Source organism: Nannospalax galili, unplaced genomic scaffold (assembly GCF_000622305.1).
Source record: "Nannospalax galili isolate Female #2095 unplaced genomic scaffold, S.galili_v1.0 scaffold87, whole genome shotgun sequence".
Taxonomy (NCBI): Eukaryota; Metazoa; Chordata; class Mammalia; order Rodentia; family Spalacidae; genus Nannospalax; species Nannospalax galili.
Window position 1 is genome coordinate 12,814,735 of NW_008360320.1, and position 18,352 is coordinate 12,833,086.

The following is an 18,352-nucleotide window of genomic DNA, read 5'->3' on the forward strand; positions in this document are numbered from 1 at the left end:
TTTTGGCTGTTTGATTTGGGAACTTTGTTACTCAAACAAATACATGTGTGTGTTTGATGTGCATACTCACATACCGTACGATCCCACATTTGATAAAAATCATAAGATGCTAACTCAGACTATTTTCATAATTGGAAAAAAAAGTAAAGAAAGAATTTGATGTTTTAAGGAATTAAATATCTTTGTGAGAAAGAAATATATTACTGAAGTCTTATAAATTATAACATTAGATTTTGGTTAAGTCAACTGTCTGGTTGACATCTACTACAAAAGTCAAAGAGAATGTCCCTGGACAGTGAGGCATACTCCCATGCTCTAGAGTATAGAACAGGAACATCTGCTTCCTCTTGGTTACAATGCCACGTGATTTCTCTCTGACTGACAAGAGATAGTCTAGAGGATCAGAAAACGACATGCCACCTTCATAGACAGGGATAAGCAGGGGGAATGGACAGATGATTCTTACATGTTCTGAGTTGTTCAGAGCTGTGTCATTTCTCAGTATACTTCTGAATGATAAAGACTAGAATGTGGAAACCACTACCAATCAAGTTATGCATTTATGAATGATACAGAAATACAGAAATATAGTAATACAACAGAATAGATGGCTTCCTACTCAATACTTTAAATACTGTTAACACTTATCAACCACGTAATCGCTTACTCTCAACAAGAGTACCATCCGAGTCAAACAAAATCACCTTAAGAGATTTCCTTGTGTTTGTGTTTTGCAATCTTTCTTCCATTGACTCTGGCCTAAATGTCAGGCTAATCAACCTATCAGTTCCTTATTAACTATTGTGTGAGTGGAGGCTGCTCATGGCAAACTTTTATACAATTTCCCTAGAGTCACAAGTTGAGACTCGTTTATTTGTTTCCGTGTTGCTGTCAGTTGAGAGTAAACAATATGCTTTTCCTACCCTTCTCCAAAGAGAGTGATATTAAGAGTGTAGGGATTTGAAAGCAGATAAACCTGGAGTAAAATTTTTGTATTAATATTATCAAACCTGTGCCAATAAATTTGTTTTCCTTAGAAAAAGAAGATAAGAAATAAACTTTGTAGAGTTTATTCACAAAATGATCTGTGCAAAACAACTTGCATCATTTGCAGCACCTAGTCAGTGCACAATAGTGGTAGCTATTTTGACAGTCCTAGATCTGTGTTGCAAGCAGAAAATATAAAAATGTGAGAGCAAATTAATCATATGCATGAAACCTGGTTCAAAAACTTTAATTATTGAAGTCCAAATTATATACACATTTGAAACCTGAAAATAACCCTTTTCATATACTGGTTTTGTAAGACCTGGATACTTCCTTTGAGATATCCTTGACAGGAAAACAATAAACTATATTACAGTTACAATTTCTTTTGTAAACAGTTATTAGTAACCCATCGACCCCAATTTGTTCTGTTCATATACTTCTGTGTGTAGGGCCATCCACTGGTGTGTGGTGACCAAGAGTCACATTCTTAAGAAAATTGACTCTCGCTCACCCCAAAACCATCAATTGTCAAAAGCTCCTCAGTCAGGTGTAAGGTCTCAGGAATCCCCTTTCTCAATGCTAGAATGTTGACTGGCTTCATATTAAGCCAGTCTTGTACAGGTAACCGTAGTTGCTGTGTGTTCATAAGTGCAGCTGTCCTGTCATGTCCAGAAGACACTGATTGTTCCCATCCTCTGGCTCTTACGGTAGCTCTACTCACTCTTCCATGATGGTCCCTGAACTTTAGAAAGTGGTGTGATATAGATGTTCTGTTTGTGTTTGAGCATTCCACAGTCACTGAGTCTCAGTGTTAACCAGCATCCACTGCAGAAAGAAACTTCTCTGACAAGGACCAAGAGGGTAGTTTGATACTATGTCAGTTAAGCAAAGTAATAGTGGTAGGTTCACACCTGGGGCCTGTGAGTTCCTCAACCATGGGTCCTTGGCTAGATTTTCAATAACAAGCATGTGCTTCATTTTGTGAAGTGGCTTTAAATCCAATCTGGATGTGGGTGGTTACCCCCATAACATTTGTGCTACTGTTGCACCCATGGGCATACCTTGCCACACTTAACATCATTGCAGTTCACAGGGTTAAAATCTGGGTAAGATTGTTGATAAACACCCTCCCCTAAATGTTCTGCAGAGCACCTTCCAGTACTGTGAGAACTAGCCAGCAGGGAGGAAGCTTCCTGGTCAGTACCAACTTGATTCAACCTCCCTTGACAAACATGTGTGATGCCTTCAGCAGCAGGTTCTTTTCATCAAGTTCTAGTGGGCAACCAAAAGCAATGGCAACATAGTGTATTGTTTTGGGAGTGTTTAGAACACCACTGCCCAACAACTTGAGGAGAGGTATTGCACACCTGGCACTAGGCTTTTTATTTGGCAACCTACAACTTCTGGGACGAGCGCAATGCCCTGTGTAGAGTAACTTCAATAAAACACACACACACACACACACATATATATATATATATATAATGTATATAACATATATTATATCTTTAGAATTAGTTTATCCCTTATGTAACAACTCCCTGCTCTCCCTACCCTCCCTTCCCTTTCCCCACTTAAACTATAGTGTGATGGTTCCTCAGAAAACTAGAAATACATCTATCATATGAATCAGCTATATTACTCCAGGGCATAGACCCAAAGTACTCTATTTTTGCTATAGAAACACAGGTTTATCCATGTTCATAGCTGCCCTATTCACCACAGCTAGGACATGGAAACGGCTTAGATGTCCATCAGTTGAAGAATATGTAATAAGGGGCTGGAGAGATGCCGCAGCAGCTAAGAACACTGAATTTTCTTGCAGAAGACCAAGGTTCGAATTCCAACACCCACATGGCAGCTAACAACTGTCTGTAACTCCAGTTCCAGGGCATCTGACAGCCTCTTCTGACCTCTGCAAGCATTGCATGACACGGGTGCACTTACGTACATGCTGGCAATACATGCATACACATAAAATATAAAAATAATAAATAAAATATTAAAAAGAATATGTAATGAAAATGTGCTTCCTACATACAATAGAATTGTATTCAGCTGTAAAGAAAAATGAAATTGTGAAATTTTCATGTAAATAGATGGATGTAAAATAACCCAAACCCAGAAAGACATGCTCTTCCTTCTATGTAGACATTAGCAATAAATCTTAAGCTTTGTGTATTTACTTTGGAGTATCTCTAGAATCTAGGAAACTAGAAAGGAATAATTTGTGAGAAGGGGAAGAGATATCTTAAGGAAGGTGTATAGTAGAACACAATGCTGATTTCTTAATGTGAATTCATAATGTGTATACAGCCTTGGTTAACACTGGACATGGGAGAAGAGTAGCAAGAAGGAAGATGATAGCAGAGGAAAGTAGGTGTTTGATTCTATCTGAAGAGGCAATCAAACTCTGAAAATTAAAAGAGCTGGTCTAGCCCCTGGTAGTTGAGTCACAGGTTTAAGACATAATCACTTGTTTCTAACCTTGTCCCTTTGTGCATTAGGATCTGTGTCCCACCACTCATCTTAATGTCTGACAACATTTAAAAAACGCTTTAGCTGGCAATTCATTTCTTTTTGCTTGTTTATCACCGTAGCAGAAGAGACTCAAACACCTTGCCATGTTAGCTCATTAAAACAATGTCTCCCATCACTGACAGTTGCAGGCAGGGAGCTGAATTTGCCTTTCTGATGTTGCTATCACTTTGCTATGTTTGGTTTTGCATGATATCACCAGATCTGTAGCATCAATATATTTTTAATCATTATATTGCACATACTTTTTAATTAATTATTAAGATTCTAAATAGAGACTATCATATTTTCCTGCATGAAAGGTAAATATTTCTGTTTTTCACATTTGGTGAAAAGATTATTTAATGCTTTCTTTCACAATGACTGCTCTCATGGCATGTATATGTATGCTTATCTATCTATTTATATATCTATCCATCCATCTATCTATAGTCATTCCTTCAGTTATATTTTAGTATGTCATAAGATAATACTTATATTGCATTTTTCTTTTTAGTTTGCAGAGTTTGTGGTGAAAAGATTAATAAAATTAGACTGCTGGTATTTATCTTCAGTGATGTTTCTATCAGAAACAATTTTTATATAAAATATGCATTTATTGTCTGATTTTCCTCCATTAGATGTTGGTTCAGTTGAGGGACTTGCCTACCACAGAGCCTGGGATACTCTATACTGGACCAGCTCCACTACATCATCCATCACCAGGCACACAGTGGACCAGACTAAGCCTGGAGCGTTTGACAGAGAAGCAGTCATCACCATGTCTGAGGATGACCACCCTCATGTGTTAGCCTTGGATGAATGCCAAAAGTAAGAAGCCTTATTATTATTTCTGTACCACAGTCAGAAGAATATGAAAGTTATATTAATTTTAAAAAGGATTAGCTTTAAAATAGCTGTTTCCTCAGTTCCTTCCTCATTATTCATAAATCTTGTTATCTTTAATGAGAATGCTGTAATGTGAACAGTTTACCTAAATGTCAGATGTCATCTCTACGAGAGTTTTTATTACAAAAGTGGGTGAATGATGAAAGTGAAAATAGAGACAATTTTATGGTGAGAAAAGAACATTGCTTTGTAAATTTGGAAAGGAACTATACATATATAGATGCCTAAAAATGGCTGCCCTTTCATTGTTATCAGTGAATCTTAATAACTGGGCTTCTAGACAAATGAAATACAAAGTAAACAAACAAAAATAAAATGATTTTTGGGTGTAGTTATTTTTTCTACTGCATCTATTTGCTGATATATTGTCCAGGCATATAAATAGTGACATAATTAAACAAAGGAATATGTCAGGCATGATTCTGAGTAAATAAAAATAAAGCAAATAAGAAAAAAAATGGCAGAGATGACAGCTATCTTAAAGGAAGCCTTTACATAGAAGACTGAAGCACAAAGCACGGTTAGGTAGAAATGCATACACTGTGTTTCACTCTCATATGGTAAGATTGTTAAGGTAAAAATCATGTGTTGTTCTTTTTTTAAATTGTTTATTTAATAACCACATAATTAGAAGAAGCATTTCATTACAACAGCATTGACATAGTCAATAACAATTTTCAGAGCTAAGATGCATCTCTTTAAAATTGGCTGTAAATTTTTAGGTTTGCAGTTGAATTAATACAGTTATACAATATTATACTCAGTATAAACCCTAAATAAATGAGCAAATACAGACCAATCTAGTCTCACGTGAGCAGAATCAGAAGCTCGTTTCACGTGTACCTTAAAACCATAAAAAGTCATTACAGATGATCACAGACTCCAAACCTTCCTCTGAAGGAAGGATCACATAAATTTCTCAGTGTGTACTAGTTACTTTTCTGTTGCTATGACAAAACACCATGACCAATGATAACTTACAGAAGAAAAAATTTATTTGGATTTATAGTTCCAGAGGGATCAGAGCCCATCATGGAGGGGAGACACTGCAGCAGGAACAGGAAGCTGAGAACTCATATCTTGAACTGCTAAACAGAACAGAGAGGGAGCTGGAAGGGGGGGTGCAAGACTATGAACTCTCAAAGCCAGCCTTGGTGACGTGCTTACTGCAGCAAGGCTACACCTCCTAAATGTCCCATAACCTCCCCCAAACAGCACCACAAACTAGGGACATGTTGAAACACCTGAGCCTGTGGGAAAAATTTCTCATTCAAACTACCATAGTGTGAAAGGTATTGGCTCTCATAGAGCTGAACAGGTGACACCTAATTCAATTAACTGAGCACTCTCTGACAATGAAAATTCTGATGTCTGGAAGATGTAATGACCCATCCTATGGCTAGGGGGATGGTGCAGAGGGGCACCAGGCACCAGCTTTCTGATGCTCGGCAGATCCTACTCATACCACTGCACTGCCACCACAGAGCTCATATTTTATGTCAGTGACCTACAGCTCCACCATTCACGAGAGGAATCTCAGCACAGTCACAAATGACCTACAGAAAAAGTGAAAGGAACCAGTGAAAGGTTTATAGATAAATTAAAATAATAACGGGTACATCACGCATGCTGCTATTTGCTATTAGTATGAACAAGGACTGCTTCATCTTGGTAAAATTATCTATCAAATAGGCTGAAATTTACTTTCTTCTTGAGTTTAGCAAGCTGTATTTTTGAATTAAGCACACCAAAGTATTTTACATGGAAAGTCAATCGTAATTAATATTTAAAACAAAATTGTCTCACTTTTATCATCATATTTGTCAATGATACTTTCAAAACACTATTTGCTAATTGATCAACAGATATTTTAAAGTGAAAGTATAAATTATAAATAAAAGACTATTTTATTTCAAAACTTAGATAGTAGTAATTCCTTTAAACTTAGATTTCTCCAGCTCTCAGGCCGTCCTCTGTTTTCTCATCTTTTACATGAGAAGTAAAATGAAAGGAAAACACCACCTCCAAAATCCTAACACTAACTCTACAGGAAAATACTGCAGATAAATCATGAATTTAATACCATACATTATGTGCATTGATTTTATTATTTTAATTAACTAAATATTCCTTTTAAAAAATCAATGTATTGTTAGTACTGTTGATAGTTTGTGGGTTTTTTGTGTGAATTATTTCATTCATAAACAGAACAAGTCTATATTCCTTAGAATTGAGGGAAATGAAATGTCATGTGTTAACAAAGACCAGAGATGGATGTGGCATATTTTTTAAATTAGTGACTAGAAATATCTGTTGTGAATTTTAATATTGTCCAATAATGTTTTCAAAAAATACTCACAAAAGATATTGAGTACTTTTGGTTGTTATAATCTTAAATTGACTTTGAGCTATTATATATTGTGTGCAGGCAACCTGGTCACTAATAAAAGTATTATTTTAGTAGTTTTTCTTATTTACTATAAGGATTTTTTTATATTTAAAGCAGCCAATCTACTAGCCTTCTCCTCTTCCTTCGCCTCCACTTCCCTCTTTCTTTCTATGCAGTAACAACCTTTTTCAATTAAACGCTTAGGAAGAGTGCTATTGATACAGGAAGAAGAAGAGCTGTTTCAGTGAAAACAAAACTTGGAGTCTTTGTACACTTCTGGTGACCTCTAAGGACTTCCATGGGATGCTAGCACTTCCTCCCAGTATAGTTTGATAGACATTAATGTAAAACATTCTGTAACATCTATTAGTGTTCAAGATTGTGGTCAAGGATTTAAAAGACCTCAGAATTCCAAAAAAGTTGTCATTTATTTTTATTTACTTTTTAAATTTTTATTTTATTTTGGTTTTTAAAGCAGAGTGTCACTGTGTAGCCTCAGCTGACTTGAATCTCACTGCATAAACTAGGCTGGCCTCAATCTTACAGCAGTCTACCTGCCTCTACCTCCCAAGTGCTAGGATTAAAAGCTTGTGTCACCAAGCACAGCATGATATATTTTTTAAATTGTACCGAGTGGAAACAAAAACATAAATTATAGAAATATGGTAATTTGGTAATTTTATTTCTCTAAAACTTATGCAGATGGAAATGTAGACATTTCCAAGGCAAAATTTATAGAGGAGGGTAGGGGAGTTTGATTTTCATCTTTGATAAGAAAAATATAGATAGCTTAACCATTGCCTGCTTGCCCACAGGGATCAAAAGGGATGTACTGAAATGTGACATTAATGTTAGGCTTTAAGCTGTAATTATAAAAAATAGAGTTCATTTAAAATTTAAGATTGATTTGTTCCTGATTAAAATGAACCTTCATTATACATGAGACTGGCTCAACCTAATTAAACTGATACTTGAAGGAATGCATAGGACACTTGCGTTTCCATTAGTCATTCTCAGATTGTTAAGGGAAATCTGGAAGCTATTTCTGTAAACAATATCTGTATCTCCCTTTCATAACTACAATTTCATGGTGTCAGGACTATGAAGAAAATATTAAATAACTTTACAGCATTGTGTTTCTACTAATTTTCATTCTAAATGAAAATAGTCAATTGTTCTTATGATTTTGACTTTAATTAGTTTAATGTTTTGGACCAACTGGAATGAACATCATCCCAGTATCATGAGGGCCACCCTGACTGGGAAGAATGCACACGTGGTAGTCAGCACAGAAATACTTACCCCAAACGGACTCACCATCGACCACCGAGCCGAGAAGCTGTATTTCTCAGACGGCAGCTTGGGAAAAATTGAAAGGTGTGAATATGATGGATCCCAGAGACATGTAAGTGATTAAGTGTTTCCAGATTACAGCTCTATACAGTGACTCTGAGAAATACTGCTTTGCACTTTCCTAAAATATGTCTATCAAGAATTTCAAAAATGATAATTGTATGAACTAATTTAATTGAATAATCTCTTCAGCACACACAGTCTATGGATATTTTGAAAACCTTTTCCAAATGCATTTGGTGCCATAGAGACAGAGAATCTTTGTGATTTTATTCCCGAGAGACAAGGATTTTTTCCTACTTATTAACTGAACTGAAACTGAGTGATTTATTGTGCTCTTCATTGGCATTCATAATTTTTTAATGTGAAATGAAATTAGTTGAACTGGGATAGAGGAAAGTTAGGAAAGAATGAAATGTTCACTGTGTATCCTCCAAGTGACCTTGAGGGTCTGAAGAGAGGCAGAAGGGAGTTCCCTCACAAACAGACCCATTCTACCCAATGAGGTCTCTGTGTCTTTCCACTCATCTCCACGTGGAGTGTTAGCGGAGGAGTCATTACGCCATACCTCACAGAAGTTAATCATGGCATCCAGGGTTCTCATCTGCCCCTCCTAGGGCAAGTATCAGGACTAGAGGTTCTCAAATCTTGTCATTTGGAGGGTTAGACCTGGATGACTACAATACTGGAAACAGTCTTGTTCCTCCCACCACCCCAGTGAATGCAAGAAGCACAAAATCATAGTCCTTCACTCTCTGCTGCCTCGAGGAAGGTCTGAAGTAGGAGGAAAATATTTTGTTGAAGGCCAGATAGTAAATCCTGGAAACTTCACAAAGTATCTGTGTGGAAAAAATTAGAAACAGACCTGTCTGATAAAGTTTAATTTACAGAAACAGGAAACCAACTCAACCAGTAGAATGTAACTTAGCACTGAATTTCTAACAAAAAGCACAATGTAGGCAGAGTTTATTTTGCTTTGCTTGAGTCAGAATGGAGCTATGATGCTCAAGTTAGCATAGAACTCCTGGGTTCAAGTTATCCTTCCACCTCAGCCTCCCAGTAGCCAAATAGCAGGGCACACAACTGAACAGAGTGAAGAACAGTGTTTGGTTCACGTGGAGACACACAGGGCATCTTATATGACTGTCTTGAAGAAAGAAGGAATGTGTAGCCTCCCTTTCTGGTCCAGGGACCTCATCTTCAGAGGCTGTTTCACATGCCACTTAGAAGAGTTGAATGATTAAATGACATTGAAATAATGGACTCAGTCTTGATGAGATTCAGTTTGTGCTAAAAAGCAGTAGCCTTGATCAAGTAATCATATCCCTAAGTCCTTGCTGTATCTTTTCAGATGAATGGTCCTGTGGCTTGGGTAAAATACTTAAGGATTATAGAGTTAAAGATTTGATACACAAATCTCATACCTAACTTTCAGAATTATTGGGAAGCTTTAACACAAGACAGCTTAGAATATAGCATAGAAATTCTGAATAAACCTAGTGGTTAACTCTTTAGGTAATACAGGTAGGTTATCATTATCAATATGGTCCTAATGAAGCACATGCTTTTGTTATCTCCTCAAATTCTCTCTCATCTCAGTTCCTATTTGTATCTATTTACTCTGTTCTCTCATACTTATTTATAAAAAATATAGCTACAAAAGGTAGTCTAGGAAAACATATCACTAATACAGTTTAAAGAATTTGTTCTGTCATATTAAATATGTGCCCAATTGTGATTGTAACCTTCTACTTCCCATTGATGTGCAAACCAGGATGATTTCTGGTTGAGCCCACAAGTTGGAAAAATACAAAATCTATTGCATCATATTGCCTTAGGGTTTGCATATTTAAAAACAGTTAAATTAACTATACTTTAATAACAACTGGACATATTTATAGGGCACATTTTAATGTCCTATGTAAGCATATATCATGTACAGTGATCTCAGTATTTAGTACATCAAGCACAGACTGTTTATGGTAAGGAGATTTAAAAGTCTTCTGTTCTCACTATTTTAAATGTAAATATAATATTGTCGATGATAGCCCCATCAGTGTACACTAGAATGATAGAATATATTCTGCCATTTGTATCCACTGACCAACCCTTCTCCAAGCTACAATCTTCACCTTCCTCAGCTTCTGCACTCTTGTAAAATTAGCTAGTTTAGACTTCACAAATAAGTGTGATCAGGTGGCAATTGTCTTTAATTACCTGGTTTATTTACTTAGCATAATGTTCTCTCAATTCCTTTATGTTCCTACTAATGATAGGATTTTATTTTTTATAGCTAAATAGGATATGTCACTACATAGTGACATTTTTACCACATTTTCTTCATCCTTCATCAGTTGATGGAAATAAAGACTGGTTTCCTACTTGGCTATGTGATGACACTAGCCATGGAGGACTACTCTGGACTGAAATAGCAATATTCCTGAAGAAGGAAACAAGGGATCTCTTTCTGGATGATGATGAGGACTGATGTTCTACAGTTATGGGGAATGACACCTGCAAGCCTGTCAGTTTGGTTTTGGAGGCTATCTGAAGGAGACTTAGGGCCTACGAGACACCAAACCTTGCAGTAGAGGGACTAGAGGAGGCATCTGTTAGGGTAAGAACTTGAGCCAGAAGAGGAAATTGAAACAAAAGTCTAACAGTTACCATTTGTTTATTGGGAGGGAGTGCTATGTTCTGGATATTGGAACACAAAGGTATATACACTGAACCAGTTGGCTGGGGGAGAGGCATAGTTGTTGTTAAGGTTTGGAGGACACTTCTCATTCAAATCCCCCAATCACATCACAGGCCTTGGCCCCCATAGGCTCACAGTCACATCATAATGTAAAATACATTTAGTCTATCTTTAAACATCCCCATAGTCTTTAACAGTCTCTAAATTGTTCAGCGGTCCAAAGTCTCTTTTGAGACTTAAGGCAACTTATTAACTGTAATACCTGTAAAATGGAAAAGACAAAGTATATATTTCTAATATACAAAGGAACTGAATACACATTTCTACTCTAAAAGACGGGAAGAGTAAAATGATGAGTATATACAGGACCAAAGCAAGACTGAAAACCAGCAGTGCAAATGGAAAATCCTAAAGTTTCATGTCCAGTGTCTGGGACTTTAGTTTCAACGGGCTTAAATGGCTCTGCCCCTCCAGTTTTGCTACTTGCCACATATGCTTCTTGATCTTGAGCTAGTTCCACTCCCTAGTAGCTCTCCTTGGCAGGGGAATAGGCTCTGGCATCTCCAACATCCAGGAGTCTCCAGTGCAACCCAGGCTTCACCTCCACAGCTTCATGAAATAACCTTTCAGGGCCTCTTGGCCTGTGAGGGATCTCTTAACACAAGGACTGCATGCTGCCACACTTGAACAGCTTTCTGAAACCTCAGAGGAAGAATCAATGATGCCCTTACTCTTCCATCTTTCATGTCTCTAAAACCAGTATCATGTAGAGGCCACTGAGTTCAGCTGCCAGCTTGGAATGAACCTTGTCTCCCTTTGGTATCATTAGCATCAGCTTCTGTACACAGGTGTTTTCTAGGAGCGAAAATTCTTGGGCCTTTTCCTTTCACAAGTTGGAAGCTTAGCAGGAAGGTGATTTATCCTGAGGATGCCAGGAGGCAGTCCTTCCCAGCTGTTTGAATGCAGAGCAGGAGGTTTCTTCTTAATGACTCTAATCTCCATATTAATTACAGTCTCTCTTCCAGCACATTCCTGGGCTGCAACATTAAACTTCCTAGTGTTCCTTTTCTCTCCAAACTGTGCATTTTATAGTTCTATCTCCTTCACCTGCTCTTTTTTATTATACACCAGCATAACATTTATCGGTAATAACCAATCCACAGTTTCAATGTCAGACTATCTTAAAATTTCCTCCAACAAAGAAATAAGACCATTACTTTTTAATTTAGCTACAGGAAAGGTCTTAAGACAGGAGTGGGATGTGACCCAATATCACATGAAATGGCCTCTAGCCCAGTCACTGTAAGTCCTTGCTTCCTTCTCACTCTGAAATATCTTGACCCAGGCCTCTTCAGTCCAGGACCTACTAAAATGGCATATTAAGTTCTGCTTACAGCATTAAACTGCTTTTCTAATCCAAACTTCCAAAGTCTTCTAGGTACCTCCAAAAAACAACAGTTTCTTCTCAGCAACAGCTCACTCTCTGGTACCAATGTCTGTCTTAGTTGTCTTAGCTACTATTCTTCTGCTGTGACCAAGGCAAATAATAGAAGAATATGTTCGAAAATGTTACATCAGGATTGACCAGGGTGACATGAAAATGAAAGGTGAGACTGACCTCAGGAACAGACTGCTCTTAAGAACAATGAAGGTGGCAACTGTTTCAGGCACAGTTGGTAGGCTGCTTATAGGATTCGGGGATTGTGACGTGGGGAGGTGGGTAGAACTAGTGCCAGTGACACAGTTTGGTGATTTTGAGACAATAGGGGCTGTTATTTGTTTTCCCAGATATCACAGTCTCTGGGATGGCAGTTTTACATAGTTCCTGGGTTGGAAACTGAAGTTTACCTAAGGAAAGTTTGCTTAATCCAGTAAGGGGCCTTTTGGAAGTTAGCTCAGGGCCCTTTTAAGTCCAGGCATTTATACTTCAGAATATATTTGGATTTCAGCTCCAGCAGAATAAGAGTCCACCATGGTGGGAGGCAATGCAGCAGAGGTGGCTGGAGCAGAGAGCTAAACTCACACATCTTCAAGCACAAGCAGAAAGCAGAAACAGAAACAGGAAGTGGGGCAGGACTGTGAAGTCTCGAAGTCAACTCCCAGGGATGTGCTTCTTCAAGCAAGGCTATTCCTGCTAAAAGTTCCAATGATTTCCACAAACAGTTCCACCAACTGATGAAGCATTCAAATACTTGAGCCTGTGGGGGACAACCTCATTCAAACCACCATAAGGGGCTACAAAGAAGGAGGTATTCTATATGCTAGCAGAGAGAGTTGGGAGCCATCTTGGGAGTTAGGTGTGAGCAATGGCTTGGTCCAAGAGATGTCACCTATCACACCATCCTTAGGGAAGGAATGTCCAGATTGACTGGGTGGACATTTGGACATCAGGAGCCTATCCAGAAAAATGTCAAAAGGTCTTGACAAGGAGGGTTAGGGGAAATAGTAAAGACAGCATCTTTGAGATGCGATCTATGAAATGAGCAGTGGAAGCAGGAAGATGAGATAGAAGGTTGGATGGATTGGAAGCCATCGAATGGGAAGGAATGGCAACTGGGTTAGTTAGGAGTAAGTTGGAGGTTAGGCAGTAGAGCTGTCTGACTTTTGGACTGCCATAATAAGATGTTGTGAAGAAAGTTAGTAGTCTACAAAATGTGGACTTTGAGTAGCCACGTAATTATAGGCTGAGTTACTTGAGTCCCTCATAGGTGAGTGGTTTTGATCCTGACCCATAAAAGCTGAGGGAACTTATAGACTAAATAGTACAGGAGTATATGGGTAGCAACAGTGGAGGAAAAGGTATCCCAGACAGGAAGATAAACAGATGGTAGGAAAGTAGAAAGAGAGTCCCCATAAGGGGACAAGCCTGGAAGACAAAGTAGTAAGTAAATTGCATCACTGGGACTTTGTGAGGGCAAGAAAGTAGAGACGTGGAAGTTTTATTGAATGTCATGAATCAGGAAAGGGGTTGGACAACCAGGAATGAGAGGAAGGAAAGTACAAAGGAGTACCCAAACAGATTGCACAGTAATGGAACTGTCTGTTTAGTTTGGGCAGAAATACCTTCTGCTTCCAAAGCAGAGAAAAAACACCTGTAGAGTTCCAGAAAATTCTGGTGAAACTGAATTTCACTCCCATATGCACATATGAGACCAGACTACAGCAGCTGACAGCCTTACCCTGGGGTCAGTGAGAGCAATGCTAAGGGAAGGAGCCATCCCTAAGGCTTGTCATTGTTGGCAGTTGCCAATTCCAAGAGGCTCACCAAGGCTGAGGAGCCCAGTGATTGAACTTGGGAGAGAAAGAAGCAGTCATATGGGAACTGGTGTCTGACCCAGCACAGTCTGAGTTCCTGGGCCTTTTTTCCCATACAAGGCACAGGGAGAGATATATTGGATCATACTCTTGCCCAGTGACTCATTAGGTCACATTTAAAACAGGCTCTGAAAGGGATGAACATGGAGGATGAGCTACCCTGTCACGACTCCTGGTGTAGGGGTGCTGACAGCATTTGACATTTAGCCTGATCTCCTCTGAGTTTTTGAGTATTAAGGCCTGTTATTAAAGTCTTGTTATTAAAGACCTAAGTTAAGCTGGGAGTAGCGAGAACACCTTTAGTCCTAGCACTCTGAAGGCAGTGTCAGGCAGATCTCTGTGAGACAGAGGCCAACCACAGGGTCTATGCAGTGAGTTCCAGGCCAGCAGAGGCCACAGGGATGCCCCGTCTAAAGAAAAAAAGACTTTGAAGGCTAATTTTATAAGGTATTTTTAATGGGTTTGAGGGCTGTCCTTAATCTTTGAAGCTTTTTTCTAAAATCAGATGCTGACTGAGAAATGAAATGAAGGTGGAGATATAATCTCTCTCTATCACTCTCTAGAGAAAGATTTGTATATTTAGCCATGATTTCTGATAAGCACGAGAATAGTAAGGCTGTATTTCTGCTGGCTCCCTGCGTAATCGCTTTGATCTTTTTCACAACTGACTGCCTATAAGGCAGCCTTTTCTATTCCTGCCATGAGTCAAGTAATCATGAAGCCCAGTTTTGGAGGTCATCTGAATTGGGTTGGTAATTCTGATGGGAACTGGTGCTTGGAACACATCACAGCACCTATTGGGTCGTAGCGCCGGTCCTTGTTATGAAGAATATCTGCGTCTGAGCTGCCATCTGAGTGTGTTCCCTTTTACTGGGAGAGAGGGGAAGGGCAAGGTGACATAAATGCCATGTCAGCTTAGGTCAAAGGACTGGGTAAGACACTGAAATTGTTTGCAGTAAGCACTGGAATCAGACACAAAACAACCTTAATGCTTTTCTATTTTCAAATAGAAAATCAGTAAAAATCATTTTAAGAAAGGGGGATATGGATGTGCAAAAGGCTTGTGATCTCATCTGCGATAGCAAAGTCTGAGCACAAAGGTAAATTAGAGGAGCAGCCAGGTTTAGGAGACTTGTGGGGAGGATTTTCATGGAGGGCATAACCTGAAAAGCTGACCAGGACGTATAAAGAGAAGGCTAAGGCTGGAGACACAGGAAAGCTCAAATACTGCATTACGGTGCAGAAGAGCTACAGGTACCTTTGAATCTGGCAGTCAAACAAGCCTCCAGCCGTTGAGGGAACACTGCAGCCAGACCATGTGTAGTACAACAGGAGACATTTTGGCTTAGTCATGCCTTTTATTCCCAGGGATGATAAATTATTGAGGAGACATGTTAAAGGAATCTCCAGATGGTGTTTGGATTGGAGGACATGGTTGTGAGCAGGGATGAGAAAGGAAATTTACCCAAGTAAAAGCAGGCCAAAAGGAAGAGCCTCTTCTTTCCTTGAGAAGCTCTGCTTGAAAACAGTGTGTCCCCTAAGAGGAAATGGGTATCTCCTCAATTCCTCTTGAAGGGAATCATAGTACAATCCAAGGGAAACTCCTTCCCAGGCACCAGAGTTTCAGAAAGGTCCACCTGTTGGATAGTCAGACAGGAAGAGCTTCCAGAGGAGGGAAAACTCTCAAAACTCATCCAAAGTTGAAGGAGCTGGTGATCGATACAATTAGTATGGTGGAGAGATGGTCCCTATTGTAGTTGCTAAGGAGGTAGTGGATATGGGCAGTCAGGAGGGGAAGGTGAGGAGATAAAAATGAAGAGGTATCCCTTATTGGGCAGCTCACAGTCAGCTCCCCATATGGGTCACTGAATTGTAAGATCAGTGAAAATAAACAGTAGACCAGGAAAGAAACCATTCAAAAACAACATAGATTTAATCTAAGAAATCATCCACTGAAAGAAGAGCTCTAGTTTACTTATAGACTAGGGATAACAACAGGGAAAAACAGTGAGATAAGAGGGTTGAAAGCTTTCCTTTTGGCCTGTGACTAGCTATTGCTAGAAGTGATCAGAGAGTATTGAGTAAAAGAATGTCAGATGAGCTGTGAACATCTCTGAGGCAATATTGTCTGGGAGACAATAGGACAGGGAAGGAAGAAATCTAGAGAAACAGGTTACTTTACTACCGGAAACCAAATTACTGTACTTGTTGGAATTATCACTGTTTAACCAAAAATGGAGAAGCTTTCCAAAATGACATGGCCCTGAGCCTTAGGTATAGAGTTTCTTTGTACATGTGTCACTTAGTACTGGGCATCTCTCAGATACTTATACTCTGTGTGTGACCAGTTGTAGAACTCTGTACTAGTCTCCCTCTGTTGCAAAAATAAGCTTATTTGGTAAGTGGTGAATTGTATGCTTCTCTCTAAATATAAGGGATGCTTCTTTAGCATACAGTAAGAAATTGCATTTGTCTAGGAATATGACAGAGGTAGGGTATTCTCTAGGATCTATGTCCTCTCTGGGTATGTGTCTCATGGATCATAGCAGAGCAGGGACTAGAGAGAATAAGATACTGTAGAGAGAGTCTGAAAAGGACTTCTATATTAAACGTCACCCACCTATGTCTCAAGGACCATTGTGGAAGGCGGATGGGGGGCAGAAAGACTGTAAAAGCCAAGGTTGGTTTATAATCATAAGGAAATAGAGCCTTTCAGGCCTCTGAGAACTTGTTCATATGAACTTATAGCAATGGTGTCAGCATGCACAAGACCCATGCAAACTCTATCAGACAAAAAAAAAAAAAAAAAAAAAAACAGCATAGAACTGGAGAAATGGGCATCAGACCCCAACCTTAGCTAAAGGTCTAAGGTTGATCATGTGTTAGGCAGCTGATCACTGGTGGGTGAGGGAGAGTTGGTCTTCTTTAATGGTGTGATTCTGGATAGGCTGACTAGACTCCAGTGGATGAACTTGCACTGCGGGACATCTGGGTACACTAACTTTACTTGATAGGCCTTAACATATGTGACAGTATGCATGAAATTCAGAGGAGGGGATGAGGGCAGATGGGGGAGGAGGTATAAAGATAATTAAAATGTTGTGTGTGAAATGCACAAAAAAACAATAAAAATATACATTGAAATAAAAAATGCCATGGCCCTGGCTAACAAGAACCACAGTTATAATAATTTAAAGATTCTAGCAAAGGAATAATATGTCATAATATTTCAATTGAGATGCAAAGTATCATGCAACTTAAAAAGTAAAAAATGTTGAAATAATGCAATACAAAAGAGAAGGCAGGGAAGTCCCATTTACAGAAGAAAATTCCCACTGGACACTTACATTCTTTCTTTGGATGAAATATGTCATGGTAGAAAGCAGCTGTAGTGATATCATGAAACACCCCAGTGGAGTGGAGATTATAGAAAAAGCTTGACATTGTAGATCAGAGATTTCAACAGGATATATTTGTAGAGAAAGGAAGCAATGTATATTTAAGTTAAATGACATAAAAGTGTAGAGATGGTTTTAGAAGTTTAGGCATTGTCCCATTGTGAATAGAGTAGACAAATGTATCACCTTGGTAAGATAGTTTTGATGGGGTCTAGAGAGGTGGATCAGCAGTTAAGAATACTGGTGGCTTTTGCAGAGGGTCCAGGTTCGATTCCCAGCACCCACATGATGACTAACAACCACCCATAACTCCAGTTCCAAGGGATCCAATACCCTCTTCCAACTTTTGCGGGCATTGCACAACACAGAACTACTTATACACATGCAGGCAATACACTCATAAACATATTTTTTTTTGTCTTTTTGAAACAGGGTCTCCCTGTAGCTCCAGCTGCCCCGGAACTCATTATGTAGACCAGTCTGGCCTTGAACTCACAGAGATCCACCTGCCTCTGCCTCCCGAGTGCTGGGATTAAAGGCATGTGCCACCATGCCTGGCATAAACATAAAATTTTTTAAAAAGAATAGTTTTAACAATACTATGGAACTTTTACTTACCTGATCTTCGAAACGTAGAGAATAGGTTTTTATACTCAAAAGTGAATTTTCTTAGAACATAAGCTTCAAAATGCCTTTTTTTGGTCCAAAGTACGCCACCAAAGCTTGTTTTCTTTTGAATATCCACAGGCATTAAAATATAATCATAGTCAAGTACATTTGCCA

The 18,352-nt window shown here is 38.8% G+C and overlaps 1 protein-coding gene across 1 annotated transcript in view; it reads left to right on the forward strand.

Moving 5' to 3' along the window:
• Lrp1b (LDL receptor related protein 1B) overlaps positions 1 to 18,352 on the forward strand; it is a 2,166,816-nt gene that overhangs the window by 1,744,305 nt on the left and 404,159 nt on the right. The window contains exons 42-43 of the mRNA XM_008825194.2: positions 4,149 to 4,338; positions 8,006 to 8,210. Coding sequence (XP_008823416.1) covers positions 4,149 to 4,338; positions 8,006 to 8,210 — 395 coding nt within the window. The remainder of the gene's footprint in view (positions 1 to 4,148; positions 4,339 to 8,005; positions 8,211 to 18,352) is intronic.